The 24,851-nt window shown below is 27.8% G+C and overlaps 2 protein-coding genes across 5 annotated transcripts in view; one reads left to right on the top strand and one right to left on the bottom strand.

The window, feature by feature from the left end:
• The window catches only part of spz4 (Spaetzle domain-containing protein 4), an 83,994-nt gene that overhangs the window by 26,644 nt on the left and 32,499 nt on the right, over positions 1–24,851 (bottom strand). The gene's annotated exons all lie outside the window — the stretch shown is intronic.
• LOC118064223 (uncharacterized) overlaps positions 1–24,851 on the top strand; it is a 65,036-nt gene that overhangs the window by 8,509 nt on the left and 31,676 nt on the right. Inside the window, exon 1 of one of the 4 annotated variants that reach the window (XM_035078684.1) lies at positions 3,189–3,295. The exons of the other annotated variants lie outside the window; for them this stretch is intronic. Within the exon in view, the coding sequence (XP_034934575.1) occupies positions 3,246–3,295 (50 nt within the window). The 5' untranslated portion in view covers positions 3,189–3,245. Of the gene's footprint in view, positions 1–3,188; positions 3,296–24,851 lie in introns of those variants that run through there. 4 annotated transcript variants of the gene reach the window in all.

Here is a 24,851-nt window from a genome sequence, read left to right as displayed (position 1 = left end):
ATTCCAACAGAATATTTGTCGTATTTGTTATTAGATTTACTTTTCATTTTACTTGTCAACGAGCTGACTAAATAAAAGTACTCGACCTAGCCAATAAATTGGCTTTTCATGTTTATTGCTTTCGCCTATCATTTCAGCGGTTTTGTGAATGGAGTGTTTGAGATAAAAACGTCATTGTTAATTTTTTTTTAAACTCGTCACTCAATAAATATTACTGGTTTGATTGGTCGTTTCTCATTTTGTTGATGATTGTCATCAACAACTAGGAATTGACAATCAATTTACATTGGTCGTGATCGACTTGGGATGGACCGTTACAAATTGACGGGCTCCCCAGTGACAGTTAAACGATTACTTTTTTACTGTGTGACGTCCAGGTTGTCTATTTTAGATAAAAATCTCGAAACTGAAACCCACTTTTTCTCTCTTAATTTGTGTGTACAGAACACTTTTTTATTTTGTAGTTAAGATTAATTTTTTTCATAATTACCGAAGAAAATATCTATCTAATGTTTGAAGGAGTTAAACTATTACTAAGATTGAGGATAATTAATGAGAAAAAATATTTTTGGATGTCTCATGGATTTTCTTATTTTTTATTATTCCACTATTATCTCAAATATTATTCAACATTTTTTCTATAAAACAATTAAGTGAAATTGCTTTTGAATATTGTATCACGATGATTTATTCTTTGCTTCTTGTTTGTTAAATGAGCTGTGAAATTCAAAAATACTTCCAAATGGATTTTTAAATGGCTATTTTTTGTTTCATACGGATTGCTTAAAAATAGAAATTAAATGATAAAATATCTTTACTGTTTATCGTCTTTGAAGTAAAAATAACGCGGTTAACACAGTAATAAAAAAATATTTCTAATAAAGAGTTTTCCACAAGTTTTTTCTATGTTCATGAAAAAGCAATAAATGTTTTATTTCCAGAATAAATAAAGTCGCGAATATTAAAAAAAATGTTTAATTTATTAGTATATGTTATGTTTAATAGTATATTCGTGTGCCGGAAATTTTGTATATCAGTAACATACGTTGACTCAGCTAAAAAATCCGCTCGAGTTCATAAATGTGCACATACTTGAGTCACATAAGCGTTAAGGAAAGAAATAAAGATTCTTATCGTTCATACATACGTACGACTAACATTATACGGCAGCCAATCGTCGTCTACAAAATAAAATAGTTATAACTGAGTAAGATAATAGGGTTTTGATTGAATGTAATTGCTGAGGAAACCCGTTACATGTAATAATATTGCTTTTAAATTATATTATTCTAATTAAATTATCTTTGCACATTTCATGGGAAATTTTCAATTAGATAATTATTTTTTGGAGTAAGATTTTGTTAGATGCAGACACCACCGTGAGTTTTCACTGAAAATGGAGAGTAAATAACAGTAAACTCCAAATTGCATTTACTGAAATTGAGCGCAACATTTTAATTGAATATTTCATGCATGAAAGAGGAATCAATACCCGGAAATATCAGAAAAATTCGATACTGACAAACTGTTATCAAATTACCGGTCTATTTGATTTTGAAAATTCACTTTGAATAAAAAATTTTCAAACTTGTATATTCACATATTTCGATCTCTTACTGATAAACTATTTTCACCGACAACATTATTTGGTCATGAACATTCCATTATTGTGAATACAGCAGGGACATTGCTGCACTTGAGTACATATATAAGTCATAACTTACCATAACTAATCGCTGACCTTCAGTTCATATTTCGTAACGACTGTTTTCTAAAAATTTTCAAGTAAAAGTTTAATAATTCCAATATTTTCTAGAATGGCAAAAATAAATGATAACCATTTATTTTTATGCATTGACAATTTAATTATGTAAATAATTGAATGTACTTATAAATGTTAATTAATCTTGGAAATATTGCTTATCAATCATTTATTCATATATTGATTATTTATGTTTATTTCTGATTAATTAATTTATTTATTCCATTAAACATATTAAAAAAAATTCCACATAATAAACTTGTTTATTTTATTGATGCTTCAAAAAATTATTCTTCTTTTTCTTATTATCATTGATTAATGATCATAAAAAAAATTTTTTTTTATAGTTTTTACAATGATTCATAGTTTTTTTTTCTACCAGGGGAAGAATATTTTGTTGTTGCAACAAGTTGTATGTTGTTCCTACAATAGTCAGTTGTGAGTTTTGTGATGGTTATCCACAGAATTTATGGAAGCAACAAATTAAATCAGCAGCTGCAAAAAAATTTTTTGTAATTATGTAAGAGTAATAACTTAAAAATTTTGGGGTAAAATAATACTTAAAAAGATTAATTTTTCGATTTTTTCTGCTCAAAAAACCAGGTGACCGTGAAAGTGTATAATTACCCTTTAATACCTTAAAAAACTTTTTTAGAATATAAAATTGAAAAATAAATATTCTGTTGATTATAAGTAATTAATCGATGCTGTAGAATAATTGTGTCAGAAAATACTTGTAAATGGAGTGGACTATTCTAGTACAGCGGACCATAGAAAGCAAGATTGGTACATCACTGATTCAACGTTGAACCAATATCTTCAGCCTCGAATCCAATTTTAGGCCAGTAATGTACCAATCTTGTTTCTTATTGAAATATATACCTCTAGTATTAACAGACTCTATTTTTTAACTTTATTTTTTTTTTAGACACTTAAAAAAACATTACAGTCATTTTTAAAATAGACCTTTAATCTGTTGTAGCAACAAAATATTTATTTTTATGTATCAATCATGTCTAAATATTTAATCATGACTTGTTTCATTCGATTTAAGGTGAGCTCATTTTTTCTTAAAAAAAAAATGATATTATTCCCGTTTGTTATACGTCACACTGACAATAACATATCACTGATAAGAAAGAACACGACATTCACGTGGTAGGTCATTGTATGTAGTGTGATATCAAAACATCGGATTAAGTCATCAAAAGGAAAGTTAAAACGGAAACACAAATAGAACTTCGCAGAAAGAAAGACTGGAAAAGAGAAAATAGTGAAAACGATTTCAGTCTTAACGAATTGATTGTGAAGTGAGCTTTTAAACAGTTTTTTTTTATTGTGTCATCATTCAGTGTTAAATGCTATTTATTAGACGCCGTGTTCATAAATAATTATTAGTGATTGATTATCCGTATCTGTAATGTAGTAAGAAAGTTTGTGAATTCTATGATAGATTTTGTTAACTATTTATATAGACGTTAAAATGCTATACAAGCAAAGAAACTTATTAAAATATTTTTGCACTAGACAAACGTGAGTTCAATTAAATTTTTAAATATTATTTTTATATATTTTAGTGTTGGAAATTTTTTGAAGTCAAAATATTCAGTACATTTTTACGTAAACATGTGCAGTTTTTCACATTCATTGAATTCTTTCGTACACAAATTCGAGTCAAATAAAAAAATATGTGATGCGTGAGTAGGTTTTTTAGCCAGTTGAGTAGCAGCTATAAATGTTTATTTCATGCACACTCGTAAGAGAATTGTTTGAAAAATTTCTCAGATTGTATTACACTTCGTGTGAAATTAACAATTAAGTATAATTATTTTGTCTTGTTAAAATAACATGAAAATTATTTTTACTTCATATCTCATCGATAAAAAAAACAAATATTTACGATAAATTATTACTACCACTTATTACTATAATAAACGTTAAAAACAGATATAAAGTGTTTTAGAAATATTTAATAAATTTTTGGAGCAGTATATTGATTGGTCATAACTGTAATAAGATAAATTATAAATATCCTTCTTTCTTATCGGGAAAAAAAAATCTTCAAATAAATTTCGGTATTTCTTCCGAGGAAAAGCCTGCGGCTCACAGAAAAATAAGTTTCTGAGTAGATTGAACATCTTTCTATACTCACCGCCTGAAGGCAATGAGAACTTTGTAAATGATTAGCAGAGAGATTATCCTTCGTTTTGAGTGTTTCTCAAAGCAGTTAATACTATAATTCTTTATATAAAATATCGAAAATTCTCTCTTTATACACCATCTGCTGGTATATTCTCTTTTGTTCGTGCTCACGAACAAAAAAATAGCCCATAATCGCATAATGAACATTTAATAGGACTAGCGTGGAATAATAATGTAATAATAACAATAACTGCTATGTTATGTTTCATTTTTTGTAATAGCACAAATTTATTTTTAAAAAAATTTTTAATAACTCGATGATTTTTTAACGCTCATAAAGCCTTTTTCGGTACACTTTCGACTGTTCGATTGATGTGAGGATCGTTTTACCGTCAGTAATTAATGAGCGGTGAAACTACACTGACAATGAAAGAATTTTTTAACTAAAAAAGTAACCAGTGTTCAATTTACTTGTAACAATAATAAATATTTATTTCGTTTATTCAATGATTTGTTGATTACAAACAAATATTTTCCTTATGATAAACCCAATTGTATTCACTATTAGCAAAATTTAGTTTCATATCGTAAGAATTTTACTAGTCACTCTTTGCACTTTTTTACGAGAAAAAAATACTCAGTGTATGCGTGGGAAGGATTAATGATCTCAAGTCTTAAGAATTATCTTTGTTAAAACTTTGAGTATGTATTTATGTTGTGTGCATATGTAGCTACTGAAAAAGGTATCTTTCATTATTTTTATATTGATTTTTTATTTCAATGTATACTTTTTAACCGTTATATCTTCATTTCAATCATAGCGGTCGGAGGATGTAATATCGACAAAAAATGATCGAGAATAGGGATTGTTTGGTTAGGTAATGGATTTTTATGATTGGGAATGCATCATTAAATAAAGTTAAGTGTAACTAGATGTTATATAAAGCCATTATTTAAAGTGAAATAATGATAAAATAAATCAGATTAATATTTTTTCTGGATCATTGGAAAATTATTTACGGAGTAAAAGTGTTAAAGTGATGTCAAAATATCTTATTTCTTACACACATAAAAAGAATATCTTGAACGAATAAAAACTATTCTCTCAGCAATAATGTATTTTAAGCAAAACTATAATATCTTGGTTCAAAAAATATTATCTTGAGCTAACAGAATATGATTTTCATTATATACAAAACCCCGATATTCTTTTTCTGTGTGTGGATAATATTAAAATATAGCATGAAATTTATTGCTGAAATAATCATTAATGATGGAAAAAGGTAAAAAAAATAGAAAAAGTGAATTCTTTCATTGTTACGATAGTGACAATATATTTAAATGTGTTTCAATAATATATTAAAGGTAAAAATAATAATTTATTATAAATTTATCACATTCTTAAATTACTTGCATTCGAATCTTGTTGAAAGTGAAATGACTTTCGACCTTTACCATTTAAGTATGCATACGGGGTAAGAAGGAATAAAAGGACAAACTTCTTTCATTTCTTAACATTTTTTAAAATTGTTTTTACTTTTATTTACCACATTTCTTTATCTCGTGCAAACAAAGAACTCGTTACCAATATAACAATAGACATATTTGTTGATAATTTAGCCTCGAAATTTCAGAAAAATTATATAAATTAAAATGAACAAACAGACACCATTCACTTTTTTCTTTTTTTCTTTTATATAATGAAATCCTCGGTACCTTCTTTGTTTTTCAACACTTTAATTAACTGTGATTGTGATTAAAATCCCAGGAATTAGCGACTGGTTTCGTATAATCTCTTTCATCTTTTTTTTTTTATTTTTTTTCTAATGACGTTTTTTATGGTGATTCAATTATGCACTACTTGAATTATCTCGATTAATTGGTCTTTATAACACAATGAATGCAGTATAAAAAATACATTATTTTCATAAGCAGGAAGTATTATTTCTATTCACTTTTCTCTATACTTTTCACTTTTTTATCCGCAAGAAATTTTTTTTTCTTAATCAATTAAAATGTTTTTGTTGCTTATTTTTATTTTATGCGATATTACCGCAGGATGAAAAATCCTTGTGTTTTCGACCTAAAATAATCATAAATTCTAAAGCTGTTGAGACATAGTGCTGCCAAAGTTTCCATTTTACTGGACGACCTATTTTAGCTTATAGAAATAAAACGGCCTATGTATAAAAGTGCATGATCGATCGTAATAACATACTCCCAGGTCATTCTAGAACCGGTTCAGGGTAAAATTTTCACGATTTTTCGGTTTAAAATTGCACAGCTTTTAACCCAAAATTCTGTTATTGATATAATCTATAATCTTTTTCATTGTTAAAATCAGAAAAAATGCAGGAATAATGAGATTTAATTGAAATATGAAATATACTATTCATAATAAAATAAATTAACTTTAGAATCTATGTGACTTTTTTCAATTTAGAATAAAAAATCTGCAAAGTTATTTTGCATCGATGAATTTAATTAAGTACAAAAATATTAATTTAAAAATGTTAATAAAAATTCTTAAAATAATTTCTATTTTAACTGAATGAATATTTTATATTTTTAGATACTAACTTATTCATAAAAAATATTGCTCTATTCAGGAGTGAATAAATGAATTTTTTCAAGTTAATAAATATTTATAAATTCTAAGCAATTAGTAATTTTATACTCAATTTATTCCAAGTAATTTTATTCTGTAATGCTAATTTACTTAATTAGAAGTATATTTTCCTGAATACTTTCTTGCTCATAGATTTATCAAATGTTGTATAGAGTTATTTTTACAACAATTAAAATGATTTTTCATCAAGAAAATAATATAATCACAGTTGCAGGAGAGATGAATACAAATTACAAAACTTTTTAGTAATTTTTCAATCTCAAGCCTGAATTAATTCCAACAAATATAAGCGTTAAATTTTATTGAATTTATTTACACGATTTACCTGGAGATCCATAATTCACCGAGTGACTGTGGGTAAGAGAGAGGTAGTTGCTTTAAAGCAACGAGATATCTTCCATATATTCAAAGGAAAAAGAAGCAAGAGTGGGAGGAGAAAAGATAGCATACACGCGAATACCCATTGCACGCGTGACAACGTGTCTTAAGTGTATATGTAAAGCCGTGGATTCAGAGACCAAAAGATCCAATCGGCTAGCGCGCATAATTAATCGTGGCACACTGGCTCCAGTTGAAAGCCCTGCAAGTCTCTTCTCTATACGTTCCCGCTTCCTTATCTTATTTCCCCACTCCTTTGTCTCCTCGTGGCACTTCTCTCGTGACATTGTTGTCTCTTCTTGAACGCAGTTTAATGTTTTTTCATCTTACCAACATATATATATATATATATATATATATATATATACTTTGATTACATTTACGTACACTTTAAAATAACACAATACAACTTAATTATAGGTTTTCATAATGAGCCAAATAATTTTCCTCAATGATTAACTTAACTAGGTTAATGAAATCTCTGTGAAGAAAGTATTTTGTATTTTCACGCTCCATTTTTTTAAATGGGTAAATGCAATAGAAGTATTATTATTCATACAGACTTCACGAAGAAATAAAGGGATATTGACGATTTCTTTTATTGAATATTTTAACAATCTCATTATTTCTTTTCACGTATTTCAGTGAAAATAAAATTTATCCTCAACACATGAGTAATATTGATTAATTCCTTTTCTTCTTCAAATAAAATTCAGTTTTAAGGAAAATAAAAATAAATAATTTAAAATTGAAAAATCATCATTACCTTTTTCTTTATCGACTAATTACTGTATAGATAAGCATAGGCATTTTTTAAATAGAGACAAATCTTTTTCCTAGTCTGTCGATAAAGAGTAATGAATATTCTATTCTAATAATTATAATAAAGCTTAGATACTTAAAAATGGAACCATCATTAAGAATGAAATATTACACAATAACTGTTAATAGATAAAAGATATACTATCAATTGATAAGGTTAGAAAAATAGCAAAAATAATTAGATTATATTTTTTAATTTAAAATGTTAGAAAATATTAAATTTGATGATCGACCTAGAATATTTTATTAAATTCTTAAAACTAATTTAACAATTAAAAAATACATTTAATTACTCCAATTACCCCACAGTCATTATATAACAATTATCCGAAGGTAATAATTGGAAATAATAATCATTAAAAAAAACCAAACATTAAATGCACTTGAAATTAATCATCATCGAATTGAATATGAACAAAAAATGTAATAAATTTTATTACTCTCATTAATACAAATAATTTGTTTTCAAATAATAATTGCTAATTCGTAATTAGGGTACGTCATTCGTAAAATGTAGTTATTCTGAATCATTAACTAAAGTGGAGTAGTGAGATAATCATCAAAAGATGATTCAGATTATGAGGAATGCATTATTAACTAACAACAAAAATAGACTCAAGGGGTTTAGAAGATGATTTAAACAGTGATATTAATATTATTGTGACTATTATTATACATAGTAAATATATTGACAAGGACAAACCGTAAAGAAACCGTTTTGTAGATCGAAGTAGTAAACGAGTTAGTCTACCTCCGTTAGTGATAAAACCGATCCGGATCGAGTTTGTCCGGAACGCGAGCGTCGTCCTTGCATTAGAAAAAGCTGCAAGGCCGCGAGAAACCTTATATAGTTCGATCAGATTGCTAGGTTCGATGTTCTATCCACTCCAGTTGAAATTCTCCTTTTTCTTTTCCTTTCATTTAACACTCTCCGATTTACGAACAATCCTTTAATCCTGATTTTATCAGCGCTTATATATATCTATTCACTTTTATTGTTTTTCTCGCGTAAACAAAGAAATTGCGAACAAAGAAAAAGATGTTTAGTGATATGTGCGCAGAGACGTTCTGCAAAAAGAGAGTTGGAAAGTTTTTTACAGCTTGAAGAATGCGCCCGCTCGTTCCATGACTCGATCATACCTGTCACCCGTTGACTCGCCAAGTTTGAATTACGAGCGGATTTACGACGATCCACCTCATCTGCTACAGCGCCCTACACTTTCATATTTTCTTTAACGCTTTCGATTGTATGCTAAGTAACTCAAATATTTTTATACTTTTCTAATCTTCTTTTAGCATTACTGCCCGAGTTATCTCCTGAAATTGTCTGTAAAATGTTGTTTTCGGAGTTTCAGAGGTCGAAGGTATAAAATATATCACTGTGAAATGTTGCACTTGAATTTTTTTTTTGTTTAACACTTTTTTTGATGCTACAAAAAGGTTAAGGTTGATGAATTTATCAAAGTTGATGCAATAAATTATTTGTTTCGATGAATAAATATTTTTCAGTAAGTTATAAAGCGATGTTTTAAACATTGATCGTTTGAAAGAAAAGGTCAAAATGTTTTCCATTTAAAATAACAATATTTATGTTGATGCAGGAGAGCTTTATTTAATTGAATAAATCACAGAAACAAAAAAAATTTATTTTACTACGTTTAGAAAAATATTTGCTGATGTTGAATAACGTATTTCCATCAAAAAGTCTGCTTTCAAAATCGCAAAAAAAATGATATATTAAAGTTTTTTTTTTAATTTAAAAAAATTTGCTCTAAAGTTGAAAGAAAGAATTATGTAATTTATTAGATTAAGAGAAAAAATTTCTAAATTTTTCAATAACTTTATTATAACTACGATTAACCTATTGTCAATGCATTGACCTCTTTAAATAGCATATCTCCAAGGCTATCAATTATTTTTGAATACCAGTTGTTCTATCATGCGTGAAACATATTGTCCGAACTTTCTTAATAAAAAAAAATAATGATTGAACAGTGACCTTATCAATAATCTACATTCTAACAAAACCATTGTAACTAAATAAAATAATCAATCAAGAAAAAAAAGATCTGCATTAGTTGCTAACTAATAAACTATTATTTATCCACCTTCTATAAAGTTATAACTAAAATGCCTTAGATGACTTTAAGTGCTCGTATAATATGTTAAAGATTCATCCTAAAATGATTCTTTACGACTTCAAGAAGAAAAAAAGGGTGATGGTTGAAATGTTAATATTTTTTATTTATCTTCATTAATTTCTTGCTTGAGAAATCCCATTAATATAAATCATATACTCCTTGAATGAAGACTTAAAATATTAAAGTCAATCAACAAGACTTTAAAATTAATTTTAACGTTCCAGATAGCTATTAATCCTTTTACTCTTTATATGGTACATAGTAGATCATGAAAGATCATACTTTTAGCATTTCAAAACTCTCCTTCAGAATGTTTGTACAACGATTAGCTCACTAGCTATGAACAGTCAAAGTGAGTAGCAGTCTTTGCTTTGATGGTAAACAATTTGACAGGAAAAAGTCGTACATCAAAGCTTATAAAAAACGGAATTAAAGTGGAAAGTGTATAAATAATACTAAGGATTGATCTTCTTATGAACAAGTTCAATATTTACATTAAATTGAATTGCTTAAATTATCTATCCAAACCAAAAATAATTTTTTTGCATAGATTTTGAATAAATTAAATTTAATTCAATGTTTTGATAGGAAAAAAAAGATTATTTAGTTGTAAATTTAATAAAATTAGATGAATTCAACGAACTTTGTGGGGGTTCTTGTGAATTGATGCGTAGACAACAAAAGGCTGTGGTGTCTGTGTTGCTGCTCCGGGTTCCGGAATGAGATTAGAAACAGGTTTCCAGGATTTTGTTTCTCTTGCAATCTTCCTTATTTCCTTTATTGTAGCTTCTTCACTATCTTCGCGGTGGGTCTGTCAGGTTCTCACTTATTTACATCAAGAGATACTTTCTAGAAACTTCCGATTAGAAATTTTTAGTATGAAAAACTTGTCGTATAAATAATTGAAAAGTCACCCAAGTGAATATTTATTCAGCAATTTTGACTTGGAAAAAATGGGCATTTTTTTTGAGGAATTTGCACGTCCCAGCACGACCTGGTATCGTCTGGGAGTCAAGGGCGGCAGACGAGAAGGCGCCTGGGGTTGGCACTGCATGCACACGTAATCGATATAGCCACTGAAGTTCATGGCGCACCAGCAACCACCACACGATGTATATATATATATATCTTAATATCTTTCCCCTTTAAATCCGACTGTAAAGACCACTATTCAGCACTGGTGACCACGAGCTAGTACACCAGCATCTTCTTCAACTCTTTATATGTACATATTTTCTTAAGAAAAATCCCACGAAGGACGCGTGAAAAATTACGAGGAAATATATTACTCGTAAAGTCACACGTCATGTTAATTCATGGCTTATTTACGAATTTACTTTTTTTTTCTAAAATCTTAGATACTTTATTTTTATTTTCGTCATCAACATTCATAATATTTTGTTCGACATCATAAACTCTACATTGCATCACCGTTTTCTCTCGAAAGGAAGAGATAATTTTTACACATTTCTTTTTTCATCCGTTTCTGATTATATTTTGTATTTTTTATTGATGTAGTGACTTTTTTTAGCATTTTATTCAATTTTGTCAGACATACTGAGTAATAATGTATTTTTAGAGTAATTGATTTCAATGATTTTACGTCAGAATCTCATTTGAAAGAAATGAAATTTCTATTTTTAAAATTCAATCATTAATTACAGATAATAGTAATAGGATTTTAAAATAAAAATGTATTCTTTTGAAAGAGCTTTCAAGAACAAAAGTCTTCTTAAAGATTGAAAGAATTAAAAGAAAAATGAAATAAAAGTTCTTTTAAGAGTAAAATAAATGCTCTAAAGGGAACAAAGTATGCCATAAATTCACTTTAATGTATCATAAAAAAAATGATACAATAATTTTTACTCTATAGTTCAGAAGATTGCTCTTTTCTGTACTCTTTACATAAAAGCAATATTCTCTTCTGCTAACAAATAAACCGGAAATAAATTAATATGCATTAAATCCAAGAGGAAATGTTTTATTAATTCATATTCTTCTCTAAAAATACCGTGTTATTGATTTCATACAAAATCATAAAAATAATCCATGAAAAAAAAATTTCTCCTCCATAAATTGATTAAATTGAACAACAAAGACTTTCAGACCGTACTCACAATCTTCATTTCGACTCGGAGGATAAATTTAACGAGAACGAATAAATTCAAAACAGGATAAACCTCATTATCCTTAGATAGATACCATAAAAATTCATGCCAATGTTTTCGATTATCCTTAAAGGATATTTTTCCATTATAGCTAAGAATGTTATACAACAATGTAATTTAAGTCTTTTTATTTCTTAACAAATTTAGCAAGAGCGATTATGATCCACGATAGTTTATACCGATAAATCGGATAGTTAGTAATCATTAGCCAACAGGGGGCTTACAGCGGATACTAGTCTATGAAACGTATATCCTCTTCTCTTTTATAGGATCGTAGAGGATATATAATGGATATGTTACATGGTCATGGGAAACCGGCATGATCGTAAAGGTCGAGCTCCCTGGTGGTTTCCTCGAGCTATCGAACCATTCCACGAAATTATCGTCGTAATAATCACAGCAGCATCTACCTATTTATTGCACTTGCAAGTCTAGAGTCTAGGGTTCATGATCGTCAAGTCTCTACCAATTTTTCTTCGCACATTAACTAGTCTCTGAATCGTAAATAATATCGATTATTTTTATTTTCGCAAAGCTAATGAGAATAGGAAATAAGAAAAAAGAACTGTTTGAAAATACAACAACAGGTGTTTAACGGTATGAAAAACAGGATGTCTATTATTTGTTTCTGTTCCAGGAATGCTTAAAGTGACCAATAGTTAAAGAGGAGGAATAGATCCTCTTTCCTTTCGTTCACGTCAGTAATGAAAGTAACAACACTGACCTGCCAGGTCACAAAACACACCCATGCAATATGTTCCTTATTCCTCATCTCTTTTCTCTCTTCTCATTCATTTTCTGTATTTCTTCTCTCATCTCTTCCCTTTATTTCTCTTCTCGTGATGGTTTCTATACACTGCAGCGAGGCGTATCCTTGCCATTTCCTTTTCCGACACCCCACAATCAAAGACGCGCGTGATCTATCCCCTTTAGTCATTTTTTTATTTCAACTTTTCTATTACATGAGAACATTTTATCTCAGCTAAACTATTGATAAAAAGGTTAAAAAAAAGTTGTATTAAAGTAATAGCTGCAATCAGGTAAAAAGTTACTTGGAGAAAATTTGATTTTTAGGCTTCTCATTTTGTTGGAGTTGCTTTAGATCTTATGTAGGATGCCTTATCCTTCTTCGTAAAGGATGTAAATAACAGGAAAAGGATTACCAGATTACAACGAAAATAGAAATCGGACTGATTTTTTTATCTGGTAAAAAAGATGAATTAAAATGGATGAAAAAGCTTCATCCTTCAGTCAGGAGCTTTTTATAGATTGACAAAATGGGTTTTATTACGATGCATTTCCATGGAAATTTTTTATCAACTAATCAGAATATAGTGAATAATAGATTTTTTTTAATGAACAGAACTTTTTTTAATTATTAAAAACAAGTTGTTATAATTGGACCTCACCTTGTAGTTTTAAAGATTGATATCTCACTCTAGAACCATGTATACATTATTTTATCAAAGAACAAGTGTATTTTCTGATAAGGATAATTTATTGCAAATTTTTGCTGATATGTTGTAACCCAAGACTTTGTAGAGACCTTTTTAAAAAAAAAAAATGTCAGGTCTTTTGTTTGATCCTAAAAAAACAACTCAGGCATCTTTCTTCTTGATCCAATTAGAATAAAAATATTGAAAGAAAGTAGGATCAAATTTTTGTCATTTAAATATGAATGGATTTTCATAATTAACATTTTTATGCAAAATTAGCTTTAAAAATTAAGTAGTTTAATTATAAAAAATTGTTCTTACATCTTTTTCATCAATCCTGGAGTTCATTAGATGAAATAATTAAAAATAAAACATTAAATTTTAAATTGATTAAATTTTTGGATAAAATTTTTTAACTAAAAGCCCATCTTTCATTTTAACTTTTAATTAAATCACAACAAAAATCGACTCCTCTTTTAATTATCACCAGAGTAACTGGCATCTTATTTAGAGGTTTAATTAAAAATAATAAGGAATAATGTCAAGACAGTAATAAGAAGCCCAATAAAATGAGGTTTTGTTTTCAAGGGAGACTTTATTCATTTTCTTGGCTTCCGGATCGATTGAACCACGTCTCTTTCTCAAACTCTATTCCGGGTGCTTTGTTTATGGCTATGTAACAATATGATGTGAGTATATAAACTTGTTGATAAGCATGATACATTAGTCATTAGTGTCATCCATACTAAATGTATGTATATGATGCATTATATAGAGTCTCATACTCCAACATAAGAGTAGAGACGCGTTTTCTTCTATAGTATGTAGATTATTAAAGGGAAAACAGAGGCGTCATATCTCTCATCCGTGGCGGGAATACATAATGTGTGGCTTGCGATAATTGCGATCATGATGCGTTTTGCACCCGGAGATCAAGCGAGCGAAAAATGAATGAATCGTGTCGACTTTCTCCTCTCTCCAGATCTTCACTTGGTTGTCTGATGAGTTCTGATGCCTTGATGTATGCTCTATTGAGTGTAGACATCATTCAAGACGCGTGGTATCGTTCTAATAATACACCTCAAAGATATCTTGGGAATCCCATTGTTTCATATAAATCTCAAGAATTTCTACTGGCTTTTTAGCGATCCCACATTTATGAATTAATTCGTAGACCTTCATTTTTAATTTTTTTTTATTATCAAGGTATTAACTAACTTCACCAAAGAATAATGTAATTTTTTTTTCTAATAGAAAAGGAAAAATACATTATTGTTAAAAAGAAATACAAATGAAACAAAGATACAATTAAAACTATTTACAGCAATAATGAGTATTTATTTGAGATACATATCTACATGGTTTGTAGAAATATTTCTTGCACTTTGATAAATAAAAAGAGACATTTAAAAATGTTTAAAAGTCTACAGGTTATTTTTAATATCAAACATTAAAAGTATTTTATAGATGTCTTTTAAAAACATCCGATACAACACTACAATTATTTGAACAAAAAAATAAATAAATAATACAGAAAGGACTGTCATGAATTCATTGTCAGTCATTAATATTTATAGCGCGTTAATGACATTAATTCATAAAGATTTTGAGTGCATAAATTAACCCAATAAGAGTAACAAATCAATTTAATAATTTAAATAATAAAAATACCAATTATTTCTATTTTTATACATATTGAAATGAATGATAATATATTTTTGATGGATCTATAAAACTGAAAAAAGTTAATAAGAGTAAATAATTATAAAAAAAAAACAAAAATGCAGTACTGTAGTATATTTATTAGTTCCAAAAAAGGCAATTGGGGTTAATAAATCATAGCAAAAGAAATGTCTATCTTAAGTGAACGCAAAAATAGGTCTAAGCACACTTTGTCTGTGCTAACCCGACGAACTTCCCATCAATAATTGTTTGTAAAAAATTGAAATATTTATCTCATCAAAAATAGCCCCCTCCTTCTAGGCTGTACAAAAATGTGCGCCCATGTTTATGTTATAATAAGAAAAAATTTTAAATTTAAAAATTATAACCTGCAAAAATCATCTTATAATTTGTATAGAGACACGGTAGTGCCTCGTCGTGACGTAAGGGCTAAATGGCGGCGATTTATGCTTGGCGCACGAGACACTACCGTATCTCTTAATAAACAATACGTAATTTTTAAAAGTCATATCTTATCATTTATAATAATATTTTGAATGTATAGTTAATCGAAAAATACACTTTTTAATTGTTTATGAAAAATTCATATTGTTATAAATAATGCGTGGTTGGTGAAAGTCATATTTCGTTGTAAACAATAATCTCTAGTTAAAATCGACTTAATTTTCGAATCAAAGTGTTATTCTTTCGCTTCAAAGTATTTTAAATAGTTAATCTTTTCATTTATTGATTTTTAGTTATTTTGTTATGAAAAAAACGGCTTAACCGAATTCGTTCAAATTCTATTCAGATCTTCTTTATAATAATATCGTTCGAATAAATTTTGGTTGAAGTTGATATCTCGATCCATTCTTGAGGTATCGAAAACGAAAAAAATGCTGACATCCGTACATACACACATCATTCTAAAAATTAGTCAGTATGCTTGCAAATATCTTGAAACATGGAGATATGGTACAAATTATAATTTCACCAATCGACCCGATTAAAATGATATAACTTCCCAATGGGAAGTTAATAAATAGCGTTTTTTGTTAGCTAAAATCCATAAAAAGTAGGCAAAAAATTTTCCATTTTCTTTGAAAAATAGGCTAAAGAAGAAAGAAAATTAATAAGCAGAATTGTTCGAGTTTTTCGGTATATAGGGAGCAAAACTATGTCAAGTTTCATGACAAAGAATAACGAGAACATATCTAGTATCTAGATATATCCGAATGTATTACCTATTACGTGAGTTTCTCAGTTACTTTAGAAACCCTCTAGCCTTGTTGCAGCATTACACGATCAGTTTTCTCGCTATTCTTTGATTTGACCTTCTCCTTAGAGAACCGTCGTTGTTAAGAATCAAAGGAATGGTTCTCTAAAGAGTCTAGAGAGAAAGAGAAAAACGAAATCGAGACTTGTAAGGTGAACTATATGTACTATATATAGATATTTATATTATTGTATACTACATGGGTACATGGGTACGATGTGATTCGTGTATTGGATACAATATACATGTACACATATAAATACGAGTATATAAGTACAATTGATGCGTAGGTGTTTTTCTTCTTTGCAATATAACCAATGGTCGTTTGATTTATGACACGAACCAATCGGCCGAATAGCCGGCGATTATACTTGACGATAACTCGCTGCGGGAATAATTGCCACGACGATTTTGATAAACTATCGTCGTTTGATGTTCACTAAATCAACGTCACCTTCGTCGATTACTTGTTGTCTTATTATTACTTTCAATGACAATTATGACGTAAGTATAATTAATGTAATATTAATCCTCCTTTCATGCTTGCTATCATTGATAACTGGTCGTTAAGAAGCCATTTTTAATGTCACTTTTCTTCTCTTGTATAAAAAATCATTTTTCTTTCATACTTACTCTAGTCATTTACAATTATTATTGCTTTGATTCAAATGAATTAATTTAATTTTTGAATCGATCATTTTGATTAAAAAATTCCATTGTTCATTTTGTAAAATTATTTATAAAGGGAGTTAGGTTTAAAAGATATTAAGATGATTATGACATTAAAAGTGTTTTTGTTTTTGATATTAATATTAACAATTATGTAAATAAAATATTGACTGTTTATTAGACTATTTTTTTTCTTTAATTTTTTAATGATATAAAATTATTACAGAGCTGTGAATAAACTTCTTTATGACTTATGATCATCGTACTTGTAATAATTTTCTACCTAATTTATTTTTCATTTACATAATATTTTTTTGCGTAGATTTTGTTTGAATTATGGCTCACTTTTATTCTCACTACTTATTGCTATGTATCACAGTTATCGACTTGTAAGAGAAATCAGTACTTGACAGCTGAATAATGGTATGAAAATAATGGCTTATCTAACGTTAAGGTTGATATCATAAAGATTATTCTAAGAGAAAAACAGTAAAATTACGATATAAAAAATCGGTCAGAAACAGATATGAGCTTGTCTTATTCGAAACTTTGTTATTTACAATACCTTGAATTGAAGTATAATTCATAAATAAATGTTACAATCTTGCTAAGAGCAGAATCTCACTTTTAAACGTTGACCTTTAAACTGATTATTAAGAAATAGAGCTTCATTCAAATCGGTCTATAAATTTTTTTATGAACCGTATTGACTTGAGTTCTTTGTTAGAACTTCTTTTATTTCATTTTTGCTATGCATTAATATTCATCTTGAAATCAAATCATTTAAATTTGTATGAATAGAAGACTTTGAATTGAAATGCAATTGGAAGTGATAAAGAAAATAATTGGAATAATTGACTTTATTTATGAATCATTTTAGTAAGATGGAATATTTTTCAAATAAAAAATAACTCGTCTTTCTTAACATTCATCCTGTTAATTAAAGAACATTTTCCTAATGAATAATATTTTTTATTTTAACCAATGCTTTAATAAAATCATTCCTTAAACTAAAAAATATCATAATTTCTGTTGATAATGTTGGTGATTGTAGTCACTTTTTACACACTTAAATCTGCGTTAAAAGTGACTACAATGTTAATCAAATGGGTGACGTCATATTTAACACACTTATCCGCATTAAAAAAATGCATTTTGGAAAACTGGGATTTACAGTGTAATGTTGTTAATTACCACAAAAAATAGTTGTTGAACAGCTGTCATAGTGCATACTATTAATAAAAGCATTCAAAAATTCCTTTTTATTGAGATTTTATAGGTAATGAAAAAGTAGACAAATAATTTTATATATAAAATAATTTAATAACATAAGCTTGACTTCGGAGTATTCCTAAGACGATGCATTAAAATAAATCACAAGAAAGATTAACCTGCAAGAAGTCGAGACTTTAACATCCAATAAATCCTCCCAATATATCAGTTTAACGTGAATTTCATATTTATTATACACTTACTCTTGACGCCTTGCACATGTATTCATAAACGCATCGTTTCTTCTCTCCAGAAGACTGTATAGCCACACGCAGCTACCTCGAGGTTATTAACAGTAGAACGAGTTCTATACCACGAAGAAGAAACGTTTAAGGTGAAATGCATTAAACGTAATTGCTTACGCGTGGTCATCTCGGCTTTATAATGTGACCTTTTTCGTTATATTCTTCATTGTTTTTATTTCCTACGGTCTTTTAACAGTATATATAACAAAACCAATAAAATTATATCATGGTTAATTTTTTTATAAATTACCATGGTAATCACTACCTTTTACTCGGCAAAAATACGAAAAAAAAAACATTTTATTTATTATCAAATATTCTTTGAATTATTCAAGTTTAAAAAAAAGGAAATACAATAAATATGAAAAATATCAACTATTTTTGCAAATATGTTTAATAGATCAAATTAATAGTTAGTGGACATCAAGATCAATAGATAAATAATAATTTTTATGAAATAAATATTCTTTAACCAGATACATTGTTAACAGTAAGATAAAATCATTCAGATATCTCGGGGTTATTTTATCATTAAAATCTTTATTTTGAGTTTTGACCAATTATAAAAAAATTTTTTAAAAACATCAATGTATTTAGAAATACAAAATATTATTTTTTCAATTCAACTTAATTAAATTTATTTATCACAAAAAATGTAGGGAAAAAGATTCAATTACATAATTCAATTTAATTAATTTTGGTATTTCTTTGAGAGGAAAAATGCCAGGTTTAGATTCGTTTCATCAGCTAAATGCAGTTCTTCAATCCTTTTCATAGATCAAAAGACAGAGAAAGGATATATATATATATATATATAGTTTAATACACATAGTTTTTATATGTATAGTTTAAATTATTGCGCAGCTTGCTTTCACTTTTCTTATCGACTAAATCATAAATATAATATCAATAATATTCTCAATATTTTACTGAGATGAAAAAAGTTCAGTCATGAAAACAAAAATGCTTACTTCTGCTGATGCAACAGATAGGGGTTTAACTTCTGCAACAGTTTCGATTTTTGTTGTGCCTTGAAAAAACTCTGCTGCAGTTACAGAACAGGTGCATTAGTTGTAGCAGTAGCTACAAAAAGAGACTTTTACAGTCGCCAACAGAAGTTGTAAAAATTAATGTTGAAAAGAAACACGGACAAGAATGATGAAAACTTGAAATAATATTAACATTATCTGAAACGAGCTCATTAATTAGTACAGTTGAAAAAGTAAACATTTTTTAAAGTGTAGTTGGAAAAAAAACTTATACTTATCATCAAGTTATGAACTTGATATCTCGATAACATTGGGCTGATGTTGCTACTCTTGACCCAATGTTGTGCTAGAAATAATTCTTAGTTCCTACCAAAGAAAGTATGTATGGTAAATATTTTAGATGACTCAATGTCAAAATTATTTGCAGAGTTAATGCATGATACTGATTCAACAATAAATTCAATAATATCTAGAATGTAAACTAACATTTGAATGGAGTAAAATCAATAAGCAATTAATAAAAAATTGACTAAATTCATCATTGCCATCAAACAGAGAAAGAAAATCGTTACTTTCGTAACCACTTCAATCCAATTTGGCGACACGTTTGAATGAATTCACTCAAAAGCTCTTTGTCATCATGTACCATCCAGAATAACACACTGAACACGCCTGCCACCCAACATTATAACATACCCATTTACTTGAATTTTTTTTTTCCAGTTTTCTATTATTCTTGAATTTATGATATCCTGTTCAGCCATTTTGGTTGACAGATGTTAAGCACCGAATTTATGAATATATTCACATGTGTTGAAATTCATTTCTGTTTTAATACAATTTAAAACTATTTTCATTTTGTTATAATAGAAGAATTTGTATGTATTTAAGTCAACTCCAAACATTTATGAATAATTACCTAATATTTGCAGATATTATTTTCTCCTCAACTTATGTATACAGTCATGTTTGTATGTGTATTCATATTTGATTTGACACATGTATTATAGACTCTCGTATACACTGAACATGTCAATAACTGTAGGAAACCAACAACTGGATAGTTTGCCCTATACATAGTCCCACGAGCCCTTCCTATCATGAACATTTATTGACAAGCTGACATTAATTGTACATGACTGCATTTTAGATGTGTATATATATCTTCTTTGGTTAATTTAATTTTATTTCATTTTTCATTGGTAAATTTAAATAATTGGAGCGATATTACTTTACAAAATTGTTATTGATATTATCTCAGTTAACAATAATCAATTAAATTTTATTTTGAACGTTTTAATACCTAAAACAATTTATATCAGTTATATAAAAAACATTTACTTTATTCATTTAATAAAAGAAAAATAGTTTTTACATGTTAAAACAAATAGTTTGTGAAAATAAATCAATATTGTGATTCTTTTCAAGAAAAAATAATTAAAATTCTTTAACGTTATTATTGATATAATATGAAAAGGATCTAGCATCAATGTAATGCTTTCTCATTTATCCTATCTTACAAAGTTTATTTTTATTTGAGAAAAAAATATAATAATAAATGCATGTGTTTATCTTTATATAGCTAGAATTCATGAAGATAATAATTTCATCAATACAATATGATACTTATTATGAAATAAAATTTTTTATCATCGCGATAGCATTCGTACTTGTTCATGAAGTTAATATTCATAATTACAAAATAAAAGTATTCTGAAAGAACTCGCATTGGAAATAAATACGAGCGTTAATATAAAAGTTCCATTAGACTTATGGTGATTATGAAAATGGTTAAGCGGTAAGAAATCTATAGCAGAATTACATTAGTCAATCTTGTATTTATTTTAATGAATTATATTATTCAACGAGTCATAAATGTATCATTAGTTTACTTTTTTGTTATTTGAAGTCATTAATAATAACAAACCTTTATTAAATATGACTGAGGAAAGAATAAAAATAATTTTAAAAATTACAGAGATTTTATTTCGTATGATTGAAGAGGTTGTTTTACTGTTGAAGTTTTATATTCGTTTCATATTCATAAGAATCTCGAGCGAATAATGTGGTAACATTTCATTAGATGATAATAAAAGTTTGTCAAATAAGTGTTGGAAAATGATTTATTATGGGATAAAAACAGATAGAGAAAATAATAATCATGAGACTGGCAAAAACACAAATTTGTTTTGGATAATATTTTTTTCCCATAATTATTACGGGGGTGAGACTCTCGTGCGTACGTGGGTATCGAGTGTTTAATGAACGAGAAAACAGAAACCAGTCTCGGAACAAATGTGAACTGGTTTTCTGTCATATTTTGCGTGGGGTTAATATTTTTTTGAAGTATAAACGTGTGTTTACTATCCATTTTAACATCCGCAAGCATCGTTTTACGAATTATATACAGTTAATATTAATGTAGAACAAAAAAGCTTTTCTCCAGGAAACGTTTTGTTCAAATTTTCAGTTCAAGGTAATTTTTGAAATAAATTAATTAACCATTATTCTCATCGTTTACGTACATTAATTTTTTTTTTAAAAAGAGGTTTTTAAAAATTTACATGTTCAAATAAAAAGTTTAATTTATTGTTTGTTTTGTGATAATTAATTTTTTCATGAAAATTGACAAAGATTCTTCAGACTGAACCCTTTTCTGCAATTTTCTTTGACCATTAAATGAACATAATTTTATAAAAATATAACGCTTAATTATTAGAGTGTCATTAAAAAAATTATTCAGTGATATATAATTATTATTGATCAAGCCTATCAAAATTATGAATATTAATAAATATTTGAAAATCTCCAAACTAGGTTAAAATTAACTTTCATATATAATCCAAGTCATTTAATTTTCATTAATTAGTTAATGAAGTTATTTCGAAAAATTTGTTCTCTATTAATTTGTTTTAATAGTATTATATATCTAAAATAATTATTTTATGATAAACAGACCTGAAAAAGTGACAGTCAATCAGTTGCGAGGCAAAAAGAAACAAATACAGAGACTCATTAAAATTAATTCCGCGGAAGAGGAAGCATAGTTTAGTAAAAAAAAAGAAATAGAATAAAGAGTAAGAAGCAGAATAAAAAAGAGGAACCAGTCCGAGTTGTTGTATTATACGAACTTGTTTGGACCGGGAGCTATCGAGAAGTTATGTATTCCTCTGAAGGTGCATTCTCACGACGAATTTCAAGTCCGACGACCCCGTATCTCTTTTTCTTTCATCTTTCTGTGTTGTTGGGTTTCGAGAGATAACTGACTACTTGATTTAGCTTGATTTTTTCAGTAATAAAATATGTTATATAATATTAACTAGTGTCACTTGGCGTGCCTTGGTACTGTAATATAACTCACATAAATATCAACATACACAATTATAGTCATTTTAATTAAATAATATTTTTTTATTATACATTTATAATGCGTAAAACATAAAATGAAAAATTACCATTTGAATGTACGTAAAATAAATATAAAAGGAATGAAAAAAAGGAATTCTCATGTGATTTCTGCGGCATTGCACGAGAGAGTGCAAGTGCCGGGTGTTAGTAGGTTAAGGTCACCGGACCACATCCGCCTCCGTTCTCATCCATCGTAAGTATAGTAATGCTTCTCTTTCTCTTTTACAACTACTCTTTCTCCTGATTCCTTCATAAATATTTATGGATTATGAATATTATTGCAACGGATCCCTAAAGCTATTATCGATAACCTCCCACGATGTTTCCAATTCGTCTAGAGACTAATCGCTTATGTATGACGTGTCCTCGACTTTCGCTACTACTTCTATTTATTAATGTACGTGTGATAAATGATTCGTACATTCAATTAGGTTTTAACTCTTTCCTCACACGAGATATTTGAATTTGAATATTTTATTTATTAGTTGGATTGATTGAAAAATATATTGCTAAACATATTAGGTCCATAGTCAATTTTGAATTTTTATTATTTATTTATTTTTTTTTTTTTCAAAAGAAACATGGTTCATTACATAATGTTTATTTTTTTTTCTCTAATGAATAGAATTTATTTCAATATTTTTTTTTTAGGTGTCGACATTTTTTTCCGTATCTAGGATTATTTTAATAATGAAGGCAGATTTAATTTGTTTTTTTATTTATTTAGTTTTTTTATAAATTAATTTAGCTTTTTTTTAATATTAATAAAACCGTTCAATGATGAATATAAATTGCATTTAAAACATGCGTTAAAATATAGAACGAGTTTATTATTTATGAATATTAATAATAATAACTGCAGTAGTAGAGACAGAAACATAAAATTTTTCATTAAATGTAATTACGTAAATAACATACGACTTTTTTCAATTCTTAATTGTGAAACTTTATTGTGCACATTTGGAGTGACTAAAATGTAATTCATAAAACTCCTTTGATGTGAGAATAATGATATTCAATATAAAATAAATTTGTTGGAAATTCTTATGAAAATATAGACATGAGATTTTTTCATGCGATATATTTAAAAAAAAAAACATTCACATCATACTTGTTACTGGGTCATAACAATCACTTGCAATTGTGAGATTCTCTTCTTCATTGGGCATGAATTGCAAAAGACTCCTGAGATCTAGACCGGAAGTTCTTGTAGTTTCGAGACAATGGAAAGCATGGTTTCACTATTGAATACAACGATTGATTAACGTCTCACTGATTTTACAGCGATTGAATTTGCAAGTTGTTACGACCCTTTAATCAATACTGAGTGATTTAGATATTCATTGAACAAGAGAGAGAATCAATCAACGAAATAACTTGAGATAGGTTCTGTAGTTGAATGATTGGATTTAATAGTCAAACAACAGTTTTGAGTTTCTATTATTACAACTAATATTCGATAGCACTAAAAAATTCTATTTTAAATAGAAATAACTAAAACTTTTTTATTTATTCATAATTGAATGGACTAATGTTTATTTTTCGTCATACTTATTTTTATTTATCCAAGCATTGAGAGAGAAATGGTTCTGAAACCAACGAAATTTCCAAATAAACAATAATTGAAATTTATAATAAATATTTATTTTACACAAGAACTTTGGTATTCCAATTATTTCTTTATAAATTTTTTTTTTTTCAATAAAAATTTATTCATCAAAAAAATTTCCAAATTATCAGAGAAGAATATTAATGAATTGCAAAAGTTCCCTAATGGAAAAGTTTTCACTATAACAAGACGATGAAGGGAAAAAATTTTCAATCAAGTTCAGTGGTTAAAATTATTATCAGA

The sequence above is a fragment of the Chelonus insularis genome, unplaced genomic scaffold, assembly GCF_013357705.1.
Source record: "Chelonus insularis isolate UGA/USDA-ARS -01 unplaced genomic scaffold, ASM1335770v1 contig_16_pilon, whole genome shotgun sequence".
Classification (NCBI taxonomy): domain Eukaryota; kingdom Metazoa; phylum Arthropoda; class Insecta; order Hymenoptera; family Braconidae; genus Chelonus; species Chelonus insularis.
The sequence above is the reverse complement of the archived record's forward strand: the minus strand, read 5'-3'. Positions and strand labels throughout refer to the sequence as shown.